This window comes from Musca domestica, unplaced genomic scaffold (genome assembly GCF_030504385.1).
Source record: "Musca domestica strain aabys unplaced genomic scaffold, Musca_domestica.polishedcontigs.V.1.1 11, whole genome shotgun sequence".
Lineage (NCBI taxonomy): Eukaryota > Metazoa > Arthropoda > Insecta > Diptera > Muscidae > Musca > Musca domestica.
This window is the reverse complement of record NW_026712133.1, coordinates 7,706,135-7,729,913: the sequence shown is the minus strand read 5'-3', so window position 1 is coordinate 7,729,913 and position 23,779 is coordinate 7,706,135. Positions and strand designations below refer to the sequence as shown.

General features: G+C 33.7%; 1 protein-coding gene across 3 annotated transcripts in view; it reads right to left on the bottom strand.

The window, feature by feature from the left end:
• Positions 1-959: 959 nt before the first annotated feature.
• The window catches only part of LOC101896658 (conserved oligomeric Golgi complex subunit 4), a 166,499-nt gene continuing 143,679 nt past the window's right edge, over positions 960-23,779 (bottom strand). Inside the window, exons 4-7 of one of the 3 annotated variants that reach the window (XM_059130431.1) lie at positions 16,690-17,293; positions 7,796-7,981; positions 1,148-1,374; positions 960-1,084 (exon numbers count right to left, since the gene is read on the bottom strand). In XM_059130431.1, coding sequence (XP_058986414.1) covers positions 1,039-1,084; positions 1,148-1,374; positions 7,796-7,981; positions 16,690-17,293 — 1,063 coding nt within the window. In that variant the 3' untranslated portion in view covers positions 960-1,038. Of the gene's footprint in view, positions 1,085-1,147; positions 1,375-7,795; positions 7,982-15,725; positions 16,085-16,689; positions 17,294-23,779 lie in introns of those variants that run through there. The other 2 variants (XM_059130444.1, XM_059130441.1) reach the window with 2 other exon arrangements.

Below are 23,779 nucleotides of genomic sequence, written 5' to 3'. Positions count from 1 at the left end.
ATAATGTTGCCATATTTACACTGCTCACCAAATCGTACGAAATCTGAAGAAGCTAGAACAAAAACGTACGATTTTGAATTGCGAAATTCAAACCATTTCGATGCATTTTGTTACAAGCCTGTATATATATACTTTATGGTGTCACGACGAATATTTATGGATGTTACAAACGGAATGACAAAGTTAATATAACTTATGTATTTGTATTTTATCTTAATTCAATCATTCGTTCTTTTATCCCCCTAATATTACCATATTGAATATATAATGTTGCCACATTTACACTGAATTCGTGGTTCACCAAATCGTACGAAATCAGAATTCAAAACATTTCGATACGATTTTGTGACACACCTGTATGTTTCAAATTACTTAAAATTAACAACATAAGTTGAAAAGTATTATATTACGTTTGTGCTCGAGAAAATGAACGGTTCTACTTTCGACGCGTAGTATGCATAACATACACATTATTTCAAATAGTAATAAACTACCACGATTTTACCCCATGTGTTCCATATATTCGTTTGATTACATTTCTATTTAACTGATATGTGAACGAAAGATTGAGCCAAATTTCGTCTACAAAGAGATGTGGACACCGGAACTATTTGCAAAGGGATCATAGATAATTATATGAAAAGAAACGAGAGACGAATAAACTTGTTGCATGTGCCGATGCAAATAAAAATATACTTATTCCGAGTCTTTCGACTAGATTGTTTAACACACAGTTACACCCCGCCGTGATACAAGTGATAAAATCGACCTAAATGCATTCAAATGCTAAGTTAAAACATACAAAAAATAAATTTTTAATAAAAAGTAAAAAATGATCTTATGATTGAAGAAAAGTAAATATTCGCCTGTGAATAGAATAGAACATATTTACCTGTAAAAACTGAAAACGTTTACGCACCTTTGCAAACCGAATACTTACCTACCAAAAAAAAAAAATGTTTATTAAAGCGTATATAATTATGTATAAATACTCAAATTAATAAAATGTATATATATATGAAGATGTCTGTTTATAAATCATTGCAACCGGATTCGTTTTATGTCCTCCATTCGAAAATCAATTCTATAATATTAAAAGTAGCGCTTATTAAAAACATCACCTGTAATATAAACACATCTTAATTACCTCAGTGTAAGAATTGTTCGTACTTCATTTTGAGATAAGCGCCACGATGTCAGCTCCGAAGAGTGCTGCGGATTCCAGTATTCATTGATCTCCGAAACCTTTTCTAAATTTAAAATTGTAGCTATTTGCGTCAAACGGGTCATCTTATCGCGCACAGACCATGATGTCGCACTAGCAAGATACGCACCCAAAGCGCGAACTTCCTGATCCAGCACTAATCCACCTAGCTTTAAATAAACAAGATGCAATGGTGTTATTTATATTAAGTAAAAAACAAACAAAAAATATCAGTCGGTTTTGCCGACAGATATATACCCTTAGCCAATGTTCGATTATTTAAATATATATTGACTTCTGTTATGATTGTTCAAATTTTTGAGCCTCTATGGAGTACTTTCCTAAGGAATGGGTAAATATTGTCCATTTCGTATCGGACCTAAATAAATATGATATAAACATTTTACAATGTGCGTGAGGTAGCAGATATAGTCGTATACTTCATCTAATACAGATAAAATATTGGTATGGGCAAAATTACAAGCAAATCGAACATTTATATCTAATTAAACGGTTTTATTTAGTTCACCCCGTTTGTTTTATTCTTTGGTCAAATTTATTAATTCAAATTACACCCTCTTCCTGTCAACCGTTTAATCTTAAGTTTTGTATACACTTTGCATATTGGTGACTATAAAATTATGTTTATTCATTATCATTATAAATCCAAGATGTCGGCCGCTTTGTTTGTAGTTGTATTTTTATACCCTCCACCATACATAGTAGGGAGGGTATATTAAGTTCGTCATTCCGTTTGTAACTCATCGAAAACGATTTAGCCCTGTCCGTCCGTCTGTTGTAATCACGCTACAGTCTAAACGAATTAAGATAGGAAGCTAAAATTTTGCACAGATCTCTCTTTTGTCTGCAGGTAGGTCAAGTTCGAAGATGGGCTATATCGGCACACGATATCGTATAGCCCCCATGTAACGGTACCCCCCGATATTCGGTATTTTGATAATTTTAGCCACATTTTCCAATGGTATTGTCTGAAAATGCACACAAGGAGTTCCTTGTGAGTATTTCATCCATTGAAAGATAATTATCTATATAGGTCCACGATTTCGTATAGCCCCCATATAACGGCCTGCCGAAATTCGGTATTTTGATGATTTTAGCCACATTTTTCAACGGAATTGTCTGAAATTCTACATGAGGAGTTCTTTGTGAGTACTTTACCCCCAGACATTGATTTGTTTATATAGGTCCACAATATCGCATATCCCACCATATATCGGCACCTTCCTATATTAGGTATTTTTAAGATTTTAACATAACTTTTAATGGATTTTATTTTTTTGAACATTTTGTAATTCGTTCCAAATGGTGGAGGGTATTCAAAGTTCGGCCCTGCCGAACTTACGCTTTTTTACTTTTTTATTTTTTGTTCCCACGAGTAATGGACATTTAAACGGTCGACCCCAGAGGTCCAATAAAGGGACAAGGCTATGTACAAAAAGATGCGCCTGTGTCTTGAGGGGGAAACCCCAACGAAATATTATTTCTATCCACCCTGATGTCATACAGTTCTCGGCGCGTTTTAACCTTTCACCTTAACTTGGATGTTGTACCGCTAACAACGTATCGTTTTTAGTCACCCTAACGCCACACAGTCCTCATCACGATACAAAATCTTGACTTGGGTGGTGGATTCAGGCTGGATTAATCAGATACCTAAATTACAGATGCAATTTCTAAATTTAAATCTTATTATTATGCGCCATTTAGTGGCTGCCCCTATCTTAAATATTGAGGTTGTATGGTGCACTGTATTCTACTTGTCAAGACTTTTCATTTGATACCCATGTTAATGGGATTGATAAAACCTACGTTATCCGCAATTTTGTAGTGGCTGCCATCTTGGATTTAAATTTTTTATAGTATATTGTATTCCGCTTGTTGAGCCCTTTCATTTGATACCCATATTCATGGATTGATAAAACCTGCGTTATCCGCCATTTTGCAGCGGCCGCCATCTTGGATTTATAATGATAATAAATAAACATAATTGTATTGTCACCAAAATGCAAAGTGTATACAAAATTTCAGATTAATCGGTTGATAGGAAGAGGGTGAAATTTGAATTACTAAATTTGACCCAAGAATAAAACAAACGGGGTGAGCCAAATGAAACCGTTTAAAAATACTGAGAATTGGGAGGTACCAACATATGGGCGCTATAGGAAGACGAGGACCTGCATACAAAAATGTTTGTCATAGGCTGTAGCAACCATTACGAACTTCAAATACGAAATTTTAAATAATTCCGGTAAATAATGTCGCTAAAATCATCAAATACTGAATATCGGGAGGTACCGTTATATGGGGGCTATACGAAGAAGTAGACCTGCATACGATTTTTTTCTATAGGTTTTAGTAACCATTAAGATCTCCCAATGCGAAATTTGAAACGATTCCGATGAATAATGTTGCTGAAATCATCAAAATACCGAATATCGGGAGCTACCGTTATATGGGGGCTATACGAAGCAGTGGACCTACATACAAAAATGTTTGTCATAGGCTGTAGTACACATTATGAACTTCAAATACGAAATTTTAAATAATTCCGGTAAATAATGTCACTGAAATCTTACAAAAACGTGGACTTGCATATACAATTGAAATAATTCCGGTAAATACTGTCGCTAAAATCATGAAAATACCGAATATCGGGAGGTCCGTTATATGGACGCTATACGAAAACGTGGACCGACATACGAACTTAACCTTCCATTTTAGTCTTCTATCTCAATTCGTTCAAAAGATAGCGTGATTACAACAGGCAGACAGACGGACATCGCTATATCGTCTTAGAATTTTACGCTGATCCAGAATATATATACTTGATAGGGTCTATTATAAATATTTCGAGGAGTTACAAGCGGAATGACAAAGTTAATATGCCCTCCACAGAATGGTGGTGGGTATATATTTTCAATTGATAATATCGGCTGATAAGTGGGATAATAGAATTCAAATATTTTCCAAAATTCATTTTTGACACTGAGATGCTGAAAAGTGAAATCACTAATTTAGTTGGTTCATGCTTTTTAAACTTTAGCAAAGCACATACCTAACGGCGTAAATGTCAAATTTGTTATTCGTAATGGAATTCAAGCGTGATAGTGTGATTTCTTTATATTTGGCTGGAAACCCACAATTGGCTATCGTAGGAGCACTCCAGCATTTCAATGTGAATAAATCTTTTGTGTCTCGTACCATTGCTAGTTACCGTGATGCTGGTAACGTAGCCCGACGTCAAGGAAGTGGACGGAAGAAAACAGCAACATCAGCAGAAATGGTTCCAAAAGTAAAGAAGCGACTTGATCAAAACCCGCGTCGCAGTGGCCGAAAAATGGCTAGTGAGCTGAACATATCGCAATACTGCATTCGGCAAATATTGAAAAATGAGCTCGGGGTAAAGTCATTGAAATTCCAAAAAGTGCAGGAACTTACACCGCAACAGAAAGAAAATAGACTCAAAAAAACTAAATAGTTGCTTCGCTTGACCGAAAGTGGTGAATTGCGGAATTTGGTTTTCTCCGATGAGAAAACATTCGTTGTCCAGCAGCAACAAACAAAATGTTCGTGTTTACTTGCCAAATAGGTCAGCTGAAAATGTGCACCTTCCATGGTGATGGTGTGGGCCGCCATAACAGTCGATGGTCGCTCTCTGCTCGTATTAATCGACCGTGGCATCAGAATAAATGCCAAACATTATCGCGAAAATATTATGGAGGGTGTATTAAAGCCTTGGGCTCGTAAACATTCTAAAAGGACAGAGCCCCATCGCACTCAGCACGCGCCACCAAAGAATAGTTACACAATGAGGTTCCTTGCTTCATTTCCAGGGCACAATGGTCTGTAGTATTTTGGAAAGCAAGGTTGGCACTAACAAATACCACAGTGTCGATCACCTCAAGCAAGCGCTTCGCCGGGAATGGGCCAAAACACCGCAGAGCATCGTGTGACGATTCATTGGTCGTTTTAAGGCCATAATTCGTGTCAAAGGTAGCCAATTCGAAACAAATCTATTCATTGTGAACAAATCTTGATACTATTACCGACATTTTTTGCTTTCATTCAAGACATTTTTTTTTTTAAAAAATGTAAAAGTTAAGGCATTTGACTTTGTTGTAGTTTTTTATCTCACCCTGTATTATTGCTTTAGAGGGCATGCTATTAGAAAATGCTTTAATATAAAATGGAATTCTTTAATATAAATTCTAAAATTTGATGCTATTACCGACATTTTTTGCTTTCATTCAAGAAAATTAAAAAAAATCTAACAATTATGGCTTTTGGCTTTGTTGCAGTTTTTTATCTCACCCTGTATTATTGCTTTAGAGGGCATGCTATTACTTAGAGAATTATTTAATATAAAATGGGATGAAGCATATCTCATGGAGCAATAGCTATATCTGAATCGATCTGGTCCAAGTTTGACAGAATTTAGTCGGATCTTGACAATATGGTCCAAAACTTAAACAAAAATAGACAAACATATTACGATTGATGTATCATTTTTATAAAATTAGGAAGAAGGTATGGGAGCTTTATCTATGTCTGAATCGATTTCGAAAAAATAATGTATCTGATATCTTGGATATAGTTTCATTGTTATATAGTACGTACTTAAATGCCAAATGGGACTAAGCCTACATTTATTCTTTTTGCTGATTCGACACACAACAAACTCCTAAAAGCGAAATATGGAAAGTTGTCCTGGTCCCTTGACATTTGTCCTCAAAAAATTATCATTGGCTCACTGTAAAATTATATTTCGTAAATATAATGAGAACTTGTATAGTCGAGTGTTGAGTGCCTATGACAAAAAATTGAGTATGCAGGTGCTCGTCTTCGTATAGCTCTCATATAACGTTTTTCACTTAAACGGTACGTTTCTACTAAATTTTTTGATGAGGCAATTCGGAGCTATTTTTGCAAAATTATTTCAATTATGATTCATTTTAAAAGAAAAAAGATGATATAAATGTCCTTTAAAAATATATAAGTTGGGCTTTTCAGAAATTTTATATAACATTGATGAAATTTGTATTTAATAATTTCGGACATAAGATGCTTACCATCTAATTTGACCTTTTAAAAAGTAATACCTAATACCATAGTAATACCCATACCAAACATACAAAAATAGTCGTAGAATTTTACGCATATTAAAAAACTTACATCCTTTTTGGCCCCTAAAAGATTATTTCTATGAATTACAAACAGAATTATAAACATCACGTCTTGCTATTATTGAATAAGAACGTAAATGTCATTTCATAGAAATCGGGGGATATAAAAATGTCTACTAATTTAGAAGGACAATTAATTTGTCGGTCAATATGAAATGAATTCCTACTACTAACATGTGGATTCTTATACAAATTCTGTCAAACAGAATTCAATCAAAAAAATAAATCTTAATAGGTGTAATTTTTACAATTTCGGAAATATTTGTTTCAAATATGTAGTTATATTTACCCCTGGTCTACGACAAAAAATTTTGTATGCAGGTCCACGTATTAGTATAGTACCCTTGTAACCGTACTTCAATTTATTCGGTACTTTTATTATATTTGCGACATTATTCACCGAAATGAACTCAAATTTCGTATTTTAAGATCTTAATGGGTAATGGGTACTAAAACCCATGACAGAAAAGGTATTAAGAGTTTTTAATCGGTGGGTGAGCATATTATGTATAGATCCACGTGTTATAAAGGTACCTTCGAATAGTCGGTGGTTTGACTCTTTATCCACATTTTCTATCGAATTTGTCTAAAATGTAGTATTTGTAGTTGTATGTATTCTTGCTCAAGTGGCCGAACAATGTATATGTAGGACAAAGTTTTCCTTTAGCACCTATATAACAGTACCTCCCGATATTCGGTGTTTTTCACGTTTCACTCGCATTTTGTTTTTAATTTGGTATTTACAGTTGGCATTAAGTTTTACCTCCTGTGGCATATCATTGTCTATATATTTACACGTTTTTCTTTAACTATCATGTCACGATACCTGTATATATTCGGTATTTTTTACGATTTAGTCCAAATTTTCTGTTGAATTTCTTTCAAATTTTATAGTTTTATGCTCATAGCCATACGTTTTTTTAGTTAGGTATTTAAGACAGGCCATAGACAACGATCACTGTATAAAAAATTGTTACCGTTTTGGTATGGCCCCCATATATTGTATTATATTTTAAAACCTTAACTGAATTCTTCAACCGATCTCACTAGTATTTGCAGATTAAAGTGGAACACGTTTGAATCTAAATACTTTTATTTACAAATGTTTTCATTACGACGGAGCGCAACACGCTAGTAACGTTGCATCCGCTGGGAAATTTGTTTGTTCTATGTGGTATGCGAGTAGCCACTCCTCCCGATACTACCGAGTTGACCGTAATTTTTTACTTCTTATATATTGTTTTCGATTCGGTCTATATGGCTGGGATCCATTTGAGATCCCTTTATATCACAATATTTTACATGTAAGAATAATACTATGATGGCAAAATCTTTATGATGTGAATATATTCCGAGAATGCTGGGATATTTACGAAAATATACATACTCTGTTAAAAACGCATTTTTTGATCGCTTTTTCTAGCCTAGTTGTAAGTTCGGATGCTACAATACTTATAAGGGCATCATAGTTCCGTAGCGTTAAGCATGGTTTAAATGTGTTAAGAAATCCATCAATTTGAACAATTAGAAATTGTACAAAAGTTTCACCAGCCTCGTACGCTGCCAGTTCCTCCTACAATAGAAAAATGGGATATTATTTTTTTAAATGTGATTTTTTTAATTTTTATTATCAATTATTTTACATCTTATGATTAAGTAGTATATTGAAATATAAATCTTTTTAATGTTTTTTTTTCTTTTTAATCTCAATCGAATGTATGTATTGAACATTTTATATCACGCTCAGGATGGGTCAATTAACTGCCTAATTCGTGCGATTTAAGGGCTTTAGACCATTTTGTGCAGGTGCATGTCTATATTGACTCATTGGAAGACCAGAATGAAGCATTTTTTGTGAACTATCTGTCAAAATGTTGGAAAGATTATGCCAGATTAAGCATATGGACAATTTGAGGCGCAGTCCTGTCAACATTTGTATGAAATAATCTTCCAAAACTAAATTAAAAACTACTATTAGCTTAAGATTAGTTTTTTAACGTTCCTATTGCTCTTAAAAACCCCCCTTTATTTACAAAATACGGTTAGGCTAGCTTTTTTTACAAATTGTTTTTTATTAAAAATATATAACGTTTATTTCTATTTAGAAGAAATATATGCTCAGAATGTTTGAAGATTAAATTTGATAAACTCATTTTAGTGCGGGATTATGTTATCGATAGAAAATTGATGCAAAAGGAAAACATAAATATTTTTTGTTTTCAATTTTTTAAATAGAATAAAATTTTTAAAATCATCTGGAGTTTGTGTTTTTCTTTCGCATACTTTTTTTGATGTGCTTAAACTTTTGTCAAGAAGAGTAGTCTAAGGACTGAATTCGCCTCCTGTGTGGCCTTTTTAAATTAGCCTTGGTTTTATCTAACTAAATAGTGTATTAAATGTTATCTTAATTCATATTTTAAGATAACTTTATGGAAATTTTAAAATAAAGCACAAGAAAGATTTATAGCACAATTTCTAAATATGACAAAAATGTTTTCACTTAATTTTGATGGATGCAGAATGTGTGCCGTCTTCAGATATATAACCATCCAAGAAAATTAGAAATATTTAGTATTAATAATTCTTGCCTCACGTTAGTTGACAAGTATAAAATATATCAATTTTAAAGTTAATGTGTTTAAAATCAATAAATAATATATAAACGCCGATTTGTTGATTTTTTAAAAGATCTGAGAGAAATTGGACTATCATGATAACAATATGAATAAACACACATATTCGAATAATTTTCAATAATTGTCTCCATTAATTATTTTTGGCTCGTTTCTATTAGGTTTTAGTTTGAAAATTCAATACAAGAAAGTTATTTTTATATTCTCTTAAGAATATCTCTTTCGTTGATTTGTTTATGGATGGTTTAATTCAGGGCCGAGAAAAATCTTCAAACGAGATTAGTTAAGAAAAAAATAAAATGATAGGTTTCAATATATTTTACAAACTATTTCATCTTTTTTACCATTCACATAGATTTGTTGTAGGTTTAATAAAAACTAAGAATAATTGGACTGGTTCCCTAGAACACATATCAGCTATAGTTTAAATCAGAATCGATAATATGGTAATGCTCCCCCCTTACATGATTTTTGTTTGTGGGCAGGTTAAAGCACTGTTCAGCAACAAGGGTTGATTTTTTTCATTAAAGTCGGTGCAGTTTATTTTGATTTTTATAATGTTTGAAATGGAAGAAAATTTTGAAAGTGCAACCAAAAGTTTTGCTATTGGAAAATACACACTGTCTGGTAAACGAAGAGGTTGATGTATTGCGCGGAACATGACCTAAATTGTAGAATCAAAAAAAATATATATATATTTAAATTTTTTTTTGTTTAATGAAAAGTATTAAATTTTAATTGCACTGTATCTAGAGAAGCTATTAGTTTTAAATTTTCCAATATCGGAAAGAAATCGGCTATTGTAGTTACATTTAAACATTTCTGCAATTTCTGTGTAAAAATTGCAAAACTCTGCAACTCTGCTCGATTGAGTGTTTATTCTTTTGTGTTCGTCTAACGAAATAAAAATCAATTTTTTGTGTGTTTAAAGCGTCAATAAAAGTGTTAAATTGTGATATTTAAATTAACACTATTTATCTTTTTTTCCAAAAGTGTGAAGTTTTTGTGAATAAAGTGACTTTTCTTGCTTAATAAGTTTATTAAATATTTTCCGCGTCGTGGTTTTGTTTGTTTTGTCGTTTGTAGCTGATTACCCTTTAGCAGTTCTGTACGTAAAAATTGATTTTTAGCATAATTTTAGGTACTAATAGTATATTGATTATTACACCGTGTTCACATTACACAGTTTACCTTCTTATTTATATAAAAAATTATTAACTGGTATTTTCATCTAACATGTTATTTTACAAAAATGGCTTGCTCTTTCAAAGACTGTTCAGTTAGAGACGTCAATGAGCATCTTATATCTTGTTTTATTTGCGATAATTTTATGCATCTTAAATGTGCTGGTTTTAATGGTAGACAGTATGATTTTATTACTGACAAGACAAAAGGTCTACGTTGGTCTTATTTTGATTGTAGAGATCTTCAAGTTGTGTTTTTGTTTGTTTTGTCGTTTGTAGCTGATTACCCTTTAGCAGTTCTGTACGTAAAAATTGATTTTTAGCATAATTTTAGGTACTAATAGTATATTGATTATTACACCGTGTTCACATTACACAGTTTACCTTCTTATTTATATAAAAAATTATTAAATGGTATTTTCATCTAATATGTTATTTTACAAAAATGGCTTGCTCTTTCAAAGACTGTTCAGTTAGAGACGTCAATGAGCATCTTATATCATCTTAAATGTGCTGGTTTTAATGGTAGACAGTATGATTTTATTACTGACAAGACAAAAGGTCTACGTTGGTCTTATTTTGATTGTAGAGATCTTCAAGTTGATTGTCATAGTCTTTTTAAAGAAACTAAGGCTGAAATCGATAAGTTAAAAAAGGTTTTAATTTAACTTTTAAAAAATTTGTTTTTCTATCAATGAATTAGAATTAAATATTTTAAAATGTAAACGCATGAACATTTTTTGATGGCGAAAAGTTGATACACATTACTATTTTAATTAACGCCAGGTGAAATTTGTTGCCTCTTTTCATGATCCAGGTATCCTTTTAGATAGTTTAAACTTAGCGACTAGCAAAGCTTATAAAAAGCCTCGACTTTATAAAAAGGTGGAGCAAAGAATTTTTTAGGTATGTAACTAAACATCTTAACATTCACTTTGTGCATTCTTACTTATAATATGCTTCAGTAATATGAAACCCAGCATATACTATTCATTCAAATGTAATAGAATAAGTACGAAAACAATTAATATTATTCTGTTCAAAAGATCCTTATTGGGATATATATTGCGTCTGATTAAGTTGCCCTGTTTAACACACTCTATCTCTATATAATTTAATATTTATTACAGACTTACTATTTTCACCTCATATTTCATAAAATGTAATGATTTTGTTGAAATCATTTTTTGTGAAATTTAGGTTCACCTTAAATCTTTAGATATGATCCAAAAGCTCGTGTTAAGCTCTTTACTCCAAAATGTATTCAAAATCTTTCATTTTGAAGTTTACCGAGGAAGATATAGCAAGTTGTAAAGAATCGCTGACTTGTTTCGTAAGTTAAGACAGATAAAAGTATTGAAAATTATGACCCTTTGTAAGTGAGGTACCAGAAGGGCTTATTTCGAATGCTTATTTCGCTTTCGTTGAGCGTCTTGTTTTTCAAAATCTTGAACCCTATGTGGGGCAGCAGGTAGCAACAGAAATGGTCCGATCTCCACCATCTTTTTAACAGATCTTGTGTTGATAGAAATATTGAGATATACAAAGTCATGAATGGAATCGGATGTTAATTTCGCGTTTTATGAGCTTAAAGTTATTCAAAATTTCGACCTTTTGTGGGGGGGGGGGGGTTGGTTGGTACCAGAAGGAGTGGATCGATATATTTCATTTTAACGCCAGACCTTGGGTTAATAAAAATATTGGGATGTATGCCATTTGAAGATAATCAGGCTCTTACATCACATTTAAAAAGATTTATAATTATTCAAATTTTTGGCCCTTTGTGGGGGAGGTACCTGATGGAGTGGACCGATACTGTCTATTTTCGCACCTTACCTAGCACTGATGAAAATATTAGGACTCGCAAAGTTGGTGCAAAATCGGATTATTACTTTCCCTTTCTGTGCAATGAATTATTTTCTTTGAAAATTTTGACATTTTGTGGACTGATATTGTCCATCTCCGAACTCGATCTAAGTTTGACAATAATATTACGATATACCAACTTTGTATCAAATCTGATACCCCCTTCGAGAGTTATCGTAGCCATATGGCTGAAGGTATAAAAACATTGGTTGACGCACGACTAATGCGCATTTGACATTTGCTGCAAGATCATCTCAAAGCGATGGACAACGTACTCAACGAACGGCATAATCGGTCATTTGTTTTTTTTTGGATTTGCGCCAACGTGTGTGTAGGATCCTGAATCCTTTTGCTTCAATTATGATAAGACTACTGAAATTTGCTTCCGGCTGTTTTAATTAGAATGATAAATAACGTTTGCCAACATTGCAATGTACTTAATTTCAAGGCGGAAAACCCAAGTTTATGTTGTGCAAGTAGTCAAAATCGATTACCACCAGAACCGTTACGAACGTTTGTATCCGGAGCAACATTAGAATGAAAGCATTTTCTTGAAAATATGCAGTCATATTATTTCCGTTTTCAAATTATCACAAAGACGACAATTCCATGTCAAAATTTAAGGTAATTTATAATTTCAGTGAAATTAGCAATTGTTGTGATTAACATTTTGGCTTATTTGATTATTTGAGCGCACAACCTTCGGGCAAAAAGATAGACAAAGAGTCCGAAGAACTTCGGGGAAACGTACGCAGAAGTGAGCTACAGCTTGACGAAGCTCACAACAAAAACGAAAAGGCTGTCTGGGGCTCAACGGCGAAAGCTCAGGAAGCAACCGACGAGCAAAAATGCAAAGCCTCAGGATGCTCCAGGGGAAGTGGTTCAGGAGAGGAACAGAACACTGCAAAGCCAGCAAAAAAGAAAACGAGCTTCCCACCAATAGATGCTCTGGGGAAACACAGTCAAGGACCTCGCAATGGAAACTGTCAGAAGAATCCTTTGACTGAGGGCGGTGAGGAAGAGCGAAGTTTCTCCCCGACGTTATACGTCAGAGGATTTGGCAGCAAGTTCAAGACGGGACGTACGCTCGAAGTCTTTGGAAGACGAAACAAGACTTTGGACGTGAAGATATGGAAAGTCTTCCACAGAGAGAAGAAGGAGGATTGTTATTGGAGTTGACCATCTTTCCATTGGCAGTCTGACAAAGTCTAAGGGAATTGCTTTTTATGTCTCGAACGCGGTCAGATTCAAAAATAATGTGAGAATCGGCCTATACGAGGAAGCCCAAAGTGACAGCAAGGAGAAGAAATAGGAGCCCATTTTAACCACCAACTACTAACAATATAGGGTCTCGACCGATAACTTGTATAATATGTCACAAAAATTTATGTTTTCTTTTCTCCCCACAGTTATCAACATCGGACGCAACAGTATTGAAGCAGGGGAATGGCAACATATAACTAGCGTCAGTATATCTACCAATCGACTCACCGACACTACCGCCTACGTCGGAACTGAATCTAAGAATCCTGTCCCATTCGAGACAGGAAATCTGCCTACAAAATACCATAGATGACAGTGAAAATTCGTAACAAAGGAAAAAAATCCGAGGGCTTTAAATTAGAGTTTGTAGTAAAAAAAAACTAGCAGTATTTTGGAATAGCTAACGTAATAAACTTAAAGAATACAACGAAATATTAAGAACTGCTAAACGAAACTCCTGGAAGCTTTTCTGCGAACAGGTTGACAGGTTAAATGATGTATCAAAAATTAAAAAGTTTCTTTCAAAAACCCATACACAAGCCGAGACTATGGTGGATGATATGGGTAATAAGAAGTAAACAATAGAAAAACACTAAGGTCTTTGGTGGACACACGCTTCCCGATGAGCCTCACCACACACGTAGTAGATTAATCGGATGTTGTTGAATGATACTGATGAAGCACCAAAAATTGATGAATCGGTGGTAAAGGATGCTATCAAAGGCTTCAAACCGTTTAAGACAGCGGGGCCAGGTACGGTCTTCCCGGCTCTGCTCAAAAAAGAAGTCGACTATATTTCGTCCAACTTAGTCGAAATTTTCAACGCGTGACTAAAGTTTGCGTGTACTCCAAAAATCTTGCAAGACCCAAAACTGGTAAGGCAAGCTACGAAATACCTAAGTCTTATCGACCGATAAGTCCAACATCGTTCTTACTATGATATGGTTAAATATGAACAACATGCATACGTTACAGGGAATTCAGTGTAAACATGAGGTTGTACGGACCCTACCATACCATTACTACCATAGCTGTGGGTTATAGCAAAATTTCTTTCCGCTATAAAATCTATAAGATCCAAAACAGTAAGTTCAAAAACAGGAATTAGAGGAGATAACGAACTCTCTCGCCAAAACAGGCAGGGAATTAGCAACAGTAAACTTAGACAATCCAGTGCCGCTAAATGCGTCACGTCTAGAGATAAAGACATGGGCAAAAAACGCACACATACAGGGTTGCCCATATTCGACGGACCCATGACTCTTTGGGCCCATTCCAATCGACGAGGCTTGTCCGCAGGCAACATTCTTTGCGTCAATTGAATTTTGTACGGGAACAAATGCAAGTCAATGTGAATAATCCGTTGTAAAGTGGACCGAGCCATGCCCAACTGCTGAGAACGGCGTTTTTGGGATGTTCTTGGGGACCTGTCAACACTGGCTCGTACGGCAGCGATATTCTCGACCGATCGCCTTGGTCGACTTTTATATGGCCTCTTCGGATTAGAAAGAGCCTTACCAGTCGAAAATTTTTCGTATAAACGCTTAATGGTGTTCTTAGAAGGCGCACTTCTCACATTTTTTAATGTTTTAAAAGCACGTTGAGTTTTCACAATTGACTTCTTGTAAATTTCAACTATTTCAGAGAGCTCGCGTGGCGTGTATTGGTTCATGGTAAAAATTTGCTTGGACTGACGCTTCAAACGCGGTATGTCATTAAGCGATGTGACATCTCTGTCAAAAGTTATGGCGTTGCCAGATGGGTCCGTCGAATATGGGCAATCCTGTATACCTAAGAAACAAAGACGGCGTAGGGAAAACCACAAAAATCCTATCCATACCAAACCTTAATCAGATCATGGTAAATTAAATTAAACAGTTGAGGAATTTTGTTAAGGTAACTGAATATTAAACATAATAGACTGTTCAGCGCACAACAGGCCTATGCTGACGTAAGTGTATGGCCACCAGGACATGTGACGATTGTTTTTTTCAACCTAACCTATCTAAGAGATTTGATTGTTTAAAATGTTAGGGACAATGATGGGTATACTTATATAGACGACGACCAACCGATGATTATTGTAAATCGACTACTGAGCGAATTCTGAATCAGGAAATTTAAGTTAACAATCGATGGATCGTTTCATATCCACATTGCTATTGAAGACATTTAAAGCTCATATATCAACATTTAACCTTTAACTTCTAAGTATTACAGAAAAAAACTTTGTTAAAAATTTTATTTGATAATAATTTGTTTTTTAAAAGTAAGCTTGTATATTTTAAATTACAATAAGTAAAAAAAAAAACATTTTTTTTATGTAAACAAAATGTTTATTCATTGTAATAGAATAGAGAATTTCAAGAAAATGTGAAGGGAAGTTAAAGGTTAATTTTGTAATTTAGTTAAGTCCGAAAAGTTTTCCAAAAGCGTAAACAAGGAACACTAGTTGAGAGTCATCGAAATGTTTTTCAATCATTTGCATTTATTCAATCAAATATGCAAAAGTTAAATGCACAGCAAAGACATATTTAAGATACATTGATGCATGCAGTGACAAATAATGACAGAGGTTTTTATTTTGTAGATGCACCTGACGGAACAGGGAAGCATTAGACATTTCAATCCTCTTGGCCGCCATTTGTACACAGAATAAGATAGTATTGGATCTCGCTTCATCTGGGATAGACACCACATTGTTATGGGAATAGCGCACCAGCAAGACATCTGCAATGGTAAAAGTTTTGCAAAAGTGTGTATTTGTCGTATGGGATGGATGCCCAATGGCTCAAAAAATCATTGAAAGCTTTTGACAGACCATAAGAGATATAACGAATCAACAATTTTTATTGATTGGTATTGTTAGCATCAGACGGCGCACAAATATAAAGACTTTAGATGTGTCCATCGCAACATATAAAGCACATTACCTGAGTTGAATATTACAAGTTCTGCATAATATCTTAGAGTGCATCTAACAAAAGATCATATTTTCTGTAATCCTCTAAAAAATAGCAAAATTAAAGACTTTGTAGAATAAACATTCAAAATGCTAACATATTCCGAGACTTAAGAGTTTGAAAATTAAAAACTTTTTATAAGACAATGTGCTTCGCTTATTTCAACAAGAACATTATGGTATGGAGCCATGCTTATTTTCGAACACACGTATACACAAAGTGAGCAACAATGTTTATATTAGCCTATGTTTATATCAAACAAGTAGAATATGGGTGATTGCTTTTAAAAAAACTCGTGTATTAGAAAACAATCTTGCGTCGGATTTGTTAACTGATTTTTTTAATCTGTATTTAATCAATTTAATTACTTACCTCCGTCAGTTGATGCTTATGGGTAAGATATTGATCAACCCATGGATGTAGTCGAGGGTTAATTGCGCTAGACTTCAGTTGTTGCATTCCAAAATCAACACATGCCTTCAAAGTATCACGAACAGATTTCAACTCGGAAAGACAACTCTCGATCAATTGTTTTTCAACCATTGTCATCGAAGGGTATGCTCCAGCAATTTCTTGTTCCATAGTTCTCCACAATGTATCAATGTATTCCGTTGAAATATCAGCATTATTCAAATATACTAGAAAATTTACACGTGCCTTTTCGTTGTCACTGGAATGTATTTTACCTTGCTGTAATGAATTTTGTATAGCACTATATGCCTGAGCCAAATCTATATATCCAGATGGATAACCTTGTTGTAGGTGGCTTTTTAATGCGTTAACAAAATCGTGGTCTAGACATGCTGCTGCATTATTTATAACGGCACAGGTGCCGTTGACAGACATACTTGTAAGTGATCGTCTTATTGATTTTCGTAATATGAAAAAAACATCATCTACCATTGAAGATGATAATTGACCGCTGTCATGGACATCCAACCCAATTGCTTTTAAAACACTCTCCTCCATGAAATACCTAAAAAATGAGTATCATTAAAATGCTGAATTAAAAAAAAAAAAATAAATAAAATAAATAAATAATAATATTCCTATTCAAATACTATATATAAATAATTAATAAAAATAAGCTACAAAGAAGTAACAAGTAAAAAAGCAGCCACCATTTGGAAGGAACTTGAAAATTTTCAAAAAAAATTCCGGAAACTAACACATACATGAAAACGGTTACATGGAGACTATACGAAGACGTGGACCTGCTTTAAATGCCAAATTTGAAACATTTTCGTTGAATAATGTCGCTAAAATCATAAAAATACCGAATATCGGGATGTACCGTTATATGGGAGATATACGAAAACGTGAACCTACATACGTTTTTTTTTGTCATAGGCTGTAGTACTCATTATGAACTTTACGAAATTTGTTACAATTCGCACAAATCATAAAAATACCGAATATCAGGAGATACCGTTATATGGGGGCTCCATTGAATGGTGGAGGGTATAAAAAGCGTTAAGTTCGACCCAGCCGATCTTTTTCCACACCGACTTTGTGCACTCAATCATGTATTTGATCAGCATCAACACAAAACAACATCATGTGATTCATGTTTGTGATTGGTTAAAGTTCGATTGTGACATGATCGACTCAAAATCGTTCATGGTGTTTTCCAAAAATGCAGTATGTCGTCGATGACGGCGAACCACGTGTGCTTAAATTGAGTACGTACATTGGTGGCCAAAACTAAAGCAACTGAAGTTACAAGGAGAATGAATGCCCTGTAACTTTTTTAAAAATTAAGGAAATGAGAAAGTTTTTCTAGTTTTAAATTAGACACTTTATTCACTTTTTAAAAACTTAAAACAAAAACCAAAATTCATTTTCATATAAAAAATAATGTATGGTAAAGTCAATTGACCCGATTTTGGCTTGGACAAAACAAAAGCAACTCTGTTGTACATTCATATGATTGCCACAATTTCAGTTGTTTTTGCTGTTATATTTATCGCTTTTTGCCTCCTTCAACAATTTCGGTTGTCATAAATCAATTTTAAGAAGTTTTTTACAACAGCACGCGTTTTTTAAGAACTTCCCAAAAAAGCCATTTGAAAAAATCGAAAACCAGAATGGCTTTCGGAAACGATAATGTTAATTGGAATCCAGCTCAATGGAAAAACATTTTATTCTGGGATGAGTCTACGTTTAATATTAAAGACTCAGACATGAAAAAATTTATGGTGAGAATACCACAAAACGAAAGACTTAAGCCGCAGTGTTGCAAGGGTACAGTGAAGCATGAGGGAGGGTCAAAAATGGTGTGGCGCTGTTTTTCTTTCTATGGACTTGAGTCTATGGATCGATTTGTTTACAAACATGTGTTGGACATCATGTTGTTCCCTTTTACTGAGGAAAATATTCGGCTTATTTGGCTGTTTCAGCATGACAATGATCCGAAGCATGCATCAACACTTCTCAAAGATGGTTGCGGAAGTCGAAATCGGTGTTTTGTCATGGCCGGCACAATCATCTGACCTAAACCCCATAGAAAACCTTTGGAGTATGGTAGACAGAAAGATCAAGCGAGATTCGAAAACAAATAAACACAACATTTTCCAAAGAATTTAGGGTGCTTGGGAAAGCATACCCAAGGTTCAAATTGATCGTGTTATGCATTCAATGCCTCGTAGGTGTGCAGCTGCTATCAAAAATAATGGTTATGCTATCTACTACTAGCCAAAATTTAATTATTTTAAAATAAAAATCAAAAAGTTGCTTTAGTTTTGACCAAACAAAAATTGGGTCAATTTAGTTTCCTATATTTTATTTTTCATTCAAAATTACTTTTGTATTTTTATTTTTAGTTTTTTAAAAAGTGAATAAAGTGCCTCATTCAAAACTGGAAAAATAATTAGGATGTGTTTATTTTTGTAAAAGTTACAGGGCATTTATTGTCTTTGTGATTTTAGTTGCTTTAGTTTGGCCACCAGTGTATGACTTCTTTTAATCAGTTGAAAAATCGTTAGTTATAAATACATTTTTCTACAATTAACTACAAATTGGTTGAAGAGACATCTGGATATCAAAAAGCTAAGTAAATACAATTGATTTATCTCCAGATGACTTTTCAACCAATTTGTAGTTAGTTGAAGAATAATGCATTTATGAACTAACTTCCCTGAGAGACTTTACTCAACCAGTTGAGAAACTCGTTAGTTATAAATGCATTTTTCTACAACTAACTACAAATTGGTTGAAAAGTCATCTGAAGATCAACCAGTTAAGAAACCACAAGTGGTTGATTTTCAAATGACTTTTCAATCAATGTGTAGTGAGTTGTACTACTCGAATTTTACTCAAATTTATATTGTATCTGCAGGACTTTTTGGTATTGACAATGGGCCATGTAGGTCCACGTTTTGGTATAGCCCCCATATAATGGTACCTTTTCGGTATTTTGGCGATTTAAGCGACATTATTCAGCGAAATTGTTTTAAAATTGGTATTTGAAGTTCGTAATGGATATTACAGCCTATGACAAAAATTGTCTGTACAGGTCCACGTCTTCGTATAGCCCTTATATAATGGTACCTCTCTATATTCGGTATTTTGATGATTTTAGCGACATTATTCAAATTTCAAATTTTGTATCGGAATCGTTACTACAGCCTGTGACAAAAAATTTACCACGTCTTTGTATAGCTTCCATATAAAGGTCTCATTTCAGCGGTATTTTTCGGCGGATATTTTTTGTTAAAACAAACAAAACATATATGTATTTTAATGTTTCATTCATGTCGTAAAAACAGACAGTGATTGTATCTTGCCTGCATTATGCCTATGTCCTTTTCGTTTCATTATTATTGTTATTTTTTGCAGAATATATATGCGTGACACAGTATTCAATATCCACATTTTGTTCATTGCTTGTTATGAAGATGGGTTTGAGTCTGACCGACATGCGACATCGAGCATGTGGTTGGATGTCTCGTATTGTTGTGTGTTTGATCAAACTGGGTATAACAGGACGAACGTTTTCCTTAAATGACATAAATAGAGAAGTATGTCACATTTTCAGCCCTTTAATATAAATAATAAAAATAAATAAACTACAAATGATATAGAAATTTTGACCTTGACCAAGTTGCAACAGCTTGTTATTTATTAATTCTGTTAAGGAAAAATAGTTTATTTCTTATGTCTTCCAGCATAGTATGTAGGACATATTAAGTTTGTCATTCTTATAACTCCTCCTCCATTTGAGATCCCACATAGTTCATATAATCTTAAAAAGCTTAAAATTATGTGTCAATTAGCAATGTTCTGTGGAATTCACCCTAAATTTAAAACAAAATAATTGAAATGCATTTAAGAATTTTGGATATTAAATATAGTGGTGCACGTTTATTATAAACCCCATATAACCTCCCCATATTCGGAATTTCGAACATGTTTGCTACATTTTTATGGAATAGTTTTAAAGTAGGTACTTGCAGCTCATAATATGTATCATACATACACAGAACTATGTTGGGGTAGCACCCAATATTCGTTAATTTGATAATTTTAACGTAATTTTTCAACAGATTTTGTTAATTTGGTATTGCAAATTAAGAATAGAGTGTCCATAGCTCACCGACTCTCAAAGCATTCAAAATATCAATAAAAGTCTGGTCACCTTGCTGATGCATATTTTCAGTTAATTCACACAGCGTGAATAAACGCCAGAGATGTGTTGCTGGTTGGAGATGTTATGGCTGTTTGAAAACAGGTGTTCCTGATCGTTTTATAGGAGGCAGTTGTAAAAGATCACCGAAAAGTAATACGTTTACTCCTCCCAAAAACTCATTTTCACAGTTCTTAATTTCCTTTATCGAGCGTCCATCATGCATACCAATTGATAAGACACCATAGACATATGCAATTTCTAAATTAAAATCTTATTATACGCCATTTAGTGGATGCGCCCATCTTAAATATAGAAGTTATATAGTACAGTTTATGCTGTATTTGTGTTCTACTGGTTGATCACTTTCATTTGATACCCATATTGATGGGATTGATAAAACCTACTTTTTTGTACGGCCGCCATCTTGGATTTCAATTTTTTATGGTACATATATTGTATTCTGCTTGTTGAGCCCTTTCATTTATACCCATATTGATGGGATTGATAAAACCTACGTTATCCGCCATTTTGTAGCGGCCGCCATCTTGGATTTATAATGATAATAAATGAACATAATTGTGTTGTCACCAAAATCCAAAGTGTATACAAAATTTCTGATTAATCGGTTGAGAGGAAGAGGGTGAAATACTAAATTGGACCCAAGAATAAAACAAACGGGGTGAGCTTAATAAAACTGTTGAAAAAGGATGAAATCGACAACACACTCGGGGCATTGAACGCTTATTATAATCAATTGCGGTTTACAATGGAAAGTGGATCGAATTATCATCTCCCGTGCCTTGATTCGAATGTCATTAGAAAAAACAACACAATTATGTTAGATTGGTATCATTTATTCAAAATTTTCTCGAAGCGAATTTCGTATGAAAAGTCTTCAATATCAATGACAGCAATTTCCATTTCAGTAATTCAAAAGACACCTGAAGATGAACGATTCTCCCAAATAAGACTATCACTGAACTTTGAAATTATGTAAAGTCCAATAAAGTAAAAAGCATCGAACCGAGAGCGGAAAAAGCACTCAAAAGATTCACATATGTTCCTGGGTTCTCCGAGCGGGTTTCAAAATCAAATCTTTCAATTAGCTCTAAAGAGCACTAATACCAACAATGTCTCCTTCAGGAGAACAAAATCCAAGACTCAACTTGAAGAAAAATCAAATGTCGTGTACAAGATAAGTTGCAATGGTGATAAGCGAAAGCAAACTCAAAACTAGGATAAGTGAAAATAAATCCTACCAAAAGACAACAAATAAACCTATTAAACAAAAAACAGCGAAAAGGTAGATATTCTTACGCAAAAAAATGACTATAAACGAAGGTACAAGTTAGAAATATTACATATAATAAACATCCCCGGAGAAAAACGCATGAATTACAAAACAGATACGGAACACTGTGCAATATATAGGGACATTATTGAAAAACACGGGAAAGTTAGTTGAAAATCAAACTCAAAGGAGAACAGAACACAGGATGTGATGGTCAGCGAGAAAAATAAATGTAATTTTTGTAAAATTTGCTAATGTTTTGGTAATATTCTCGTATTTTTTTCTTTTAAGTCAGTTTCTTGATGATTATCATAGGTTATGGTCGAAATATCGGAAAAATAAAAATTCCAAAATTAAAAACAAAATAATTTAAATTAAACAGAACAGAACATACAAAAGCATTTACTACAATTTGACGACACGATATGATATACATAATTATAAAGAAAGTTAATATTTGACCGAAAATATTGTGTAAACAAGTAAGCAAATGCTATAATGGACTTGCGGGGCCGACCATGTGATACCCTACAACACCATAATATGTTGAAAGCCCCCTTAGATAGAAATACATTTTGGTAGATTTTGTTTTTGAAATAGTGCCATACAACCATGCAGAAATGTTGTCTTTGGTTTTTGACCGTGGTCATTTGCCCTATATTTACACTATCTGTCGGGCTCATAGAATTTAAAACAATTTCACAATAACTTGTAGTCCATTTTAACCGCTAAATAGGATTCAGTGTTCATTCAAAATGCTAGATATCTCTAACCTCATGCAAAATTCCGCTTCGATTGGTTTTTAATTGTGACCTGTAGAGCGACTATAAAGTCAGGGTTTATTTGAATCCCTAAATATACATCTTTAAAAACAATAGGCTTTAATTATGTCCTGACACTACCCCCGTGCAAGATTTCTTCAGCATAATGGTGCAAGGTGAAAAACAATATTACAAAATTAACAATTAAATATCTCATACGATACAAAATATGACAACAATAAAAAAATATAAAATATAAAATATGTAACATCATACATTTTTACGTGATTTTCTTAGATTTGTTCCTTTTCTGATAAGAGACCATTTTGAGTTGTTGAGAATTGTTGAAATCAGTCCAACGGTTCTTGAGTTATAAATGGTCTAACTTCTATGATATACGATATTGTATATATTTTTCTATATATGCGCTATCTTGGATATCAGCATCAATGTAATGGTCATCAGCATTAATATAAATTACGTATTTTTAATATAAAAGTTAAATGTTATTCCATGACCATCACAATTGGTTGTCTTCAGTCTAGTCCTAAACTGTAACGTCATACTAAATTCCGCGTTGATTGCTTTGTAATTGAGGTGTGTAAATTAGAAAATGACGATTTTTTTCTTTTTTGGTATTATATTTTGTATGAACATAACCCCACCTTCATGCGAAATTTCACGATGATCGGGCTATAAATGCGACATGTAGCGTAATTACAAATTAACAAGGACAGACGGGTATACATAGCTAGATTGACTCAGCTCGGCGAGATACGAAGT